General features: G+C 40.7%; 1 protein-coding gene across 1 annotated transcript; it reads right to left on the reverse strand.

Moving 5' to 3' along the window:
* Window positions 1-5: 5 nt before the first annotated feature.
* On the reverse strand, window positions 6-947 carry LOC105826851 (olfactory receptor 1D2). Its single transcript, XM_012664862.1, has one exon. It carries the CDS (start codon window positions 945-947, stop codon window positions 6-8), a length of 942 nt encoding a protein of 313 aa, XP_012520316.1.
* Window positions 948-2410: the final 1463 nt, after the last annotated feature.

Raw genomic sequence — 2410 nt, forward strand, 5'->3', positions numbered from 1 at the left:
TACCCTCATGTCAACCTCTGAAAGGCTTTTCCTTGGAGAAGTCTTCCCAGAGCCCCATGCATGTCCTTGTTCCTCAGGCTGTAGATGAAAGGGTTCATCATGGGGGTCACCACGGCATACATCACTGTGGCTACTGAGTCCTTCATGGAGTAGGTGTGCAGAGGCTGCAGGTACACCATGCCCAGTGTCCCAGAGAAGAGGGAGACCACAGCCAAATGGGAGGCACAGGTGGAGAAGGCTTTGTACTTCCCAATGGCTGAGGGTATTTGGAGGATCGCTCTGATGATGCAGACATAGGATGTGATCATGAACCCTAATGGGGTGAGGAAGATGAAGCATCCAGTGGCAACCAGCACTGTGTGATTCACTTGGATGTTGGAACATGCCAGCCTCAGCAGGACGTACATCTCACAGAAGATGTAGTGGATCTTTCGGGACCCACAGAAGGTCACTGTGGTCATGAGGAGGGTGTGGATGAGGCCATAAAGGGCAGAGAGCACCCAACACAAGATGAGGAGCAAGATACAGAGCTTAGGGTTCATGGCTGTGATATAGTGGAGAGGGTGGCAGATGGCCGCATAGCGGTCATACGCCATCACGGCCAGGATGAGGTTGTCCAGGGCCACCAAGGAGACCAGGAAGTAGAGTTGTGTCAGACACCCTGCGTAGGAGATGGCTTTGTTCTGGGACTGAAGGTTCACCAGCATCTTGGGGATGGTGTTGGTGATGAAGAAGAGGTCAGTGAAGGAGAGGTTGGCCAGGAAGAAGTACATGGGAGTGTGCAGGCGGGAGTCAGAGCTGATGGCCAGGACGATGAGCACATTTCCTACCACCGTGACCAGGTACATGGACAGGAACGTCCAAAACAGGATTCGCTGCTGCTCAGGTCTCTCCGAGATCCCCAGGAGTAGGAACTCTGAGTCCTCGCTCTGGTTGCCTCCATCCATTTCCCCCAACTTTCTGCAACATTATCACCAATGAAAGCTCAGAAAGTGCCCTCAATTGAATAAGGACAAGAAGATAAGCAAAATCAACTATTTTCTTAGAATTAAAAATATCATAGACTAAATTTTATAATATCTTTAGATAGTCAAAAAAGTAATAACAGACCTAAAAACATAGCATGGAAAATCTTTATGCCACTTAATCATTCCAGAAATTTCTAATCTGGCATACTCAATATTATAGAAATAATATCTATGACTTATTTTAAATCCTATTATTACATCTTACATACTCTCAAAGTGTTTAAGGATTAGTATATTATGATACTGTATAAATTTTAAAATGGTATTTAAGACAGATGTGTACATGATAAGAAATAAAGATTGTACAATTGGACAAAGGGGGAAAAGAAAAATACTGTAAAGAAAAAGGAAAAATTGTCATTATTTGCTGATATAATGAGCTATCTGGGAAACCTCAAACAATCAACTGAAATGTTATTAGAAATAAAAAGGTATTAACTAATACCTTTTGTAACAACCCGGATGGAACTGGAGACCGTTCTTCTAAGTGACATATTGCAAGAATGGAAAAACAAACACCACAGGTACTCACTATTAAATTGGAACTAATCGATCAACAGCCATGTGCATATATGGTAGTAAAACTCAACGGAAAGCAAGCAGGTGGGGGGTGGAGGGAAGAGGTAAATTCACACTTCATAGGCACAATGTAGACTATCTGGGTGATGGGCACACTTATAACTTTGACTCAAACTGTACGAAAGCAATTCATGTAACCAAAAGATTTGTATCCCAGTAATATTCTGAAATTAAAAAAAAATAAATAAAAAGGGATGTCAGTAAAGTGGCCGATCACAAAATGAATAGACCTCATCGCAAAGTTAATGGTGCTCCCACTAAGCCTCACAGTGCCGTGATTAAGTGTGGAATTCCAGCCTATGCATTGCCACTTACTAGCTGTGAAACCTCAGGCAGGTTACTTGAGCCCTTTAAGAACCAGATCCTTCATGTACAAAACAGGTTGTGACAAGGGTTTAGTAATGAAGTATTCAACACAAAGAATTGGCACACGATGAGCACTCAATAAATATTGCCTATTATATATGTAAGAATTGGTCAGGTTAAAATATAGTGTAAAGCAATCCCATCCACATTATCAACAAACTAATCTAAGTATTATGATATTAACAAGAATGGTAGGACGTTTAAATTGTCCAGAGAAACATAAGATAAAAATTGGATAAATTGATAGAATTACCAAGATTCCAGATAGAAAGATGAAATATTACAAATGTGTGTATTTACTTTTTTTTTAACTTAATCTATTCGAAGTCAGAATCATAACAAGATTTTTGGAAAACAAAAACTATTTTAAGTTTCATCTAAAAATCAACATGAAAATGAGCTAGGAATGCAGGAGTTTAGCTACGCTCCCCGCAAAA

Source organism: Propithecus coquereli, unplaced genomic scaffold (genome assembly GCF_000956105.1).
Source record: "Propithecus coquereli isolate 6110/MARCELLA unplaced genomic scaffold, Pcoq_1.0 Scaffold927, whole genome shotgun sequence".
Taxonomy (NCBI): domain Eukaryota; kingdom Metazoa; phylum Chordata; class Mammalia; order Primates; family Indriidae; genus Propithecus; species Propithecus coquereli.

Coding starts and splice junctions, on each gene's coding strand:
- LOC105826851 (XM_012664862.1), bottom strand. CDS start 947: ATGGATGGAGGCAACCAGAGCGAGGACTCAGAGTTCCTACTCCTGGGG.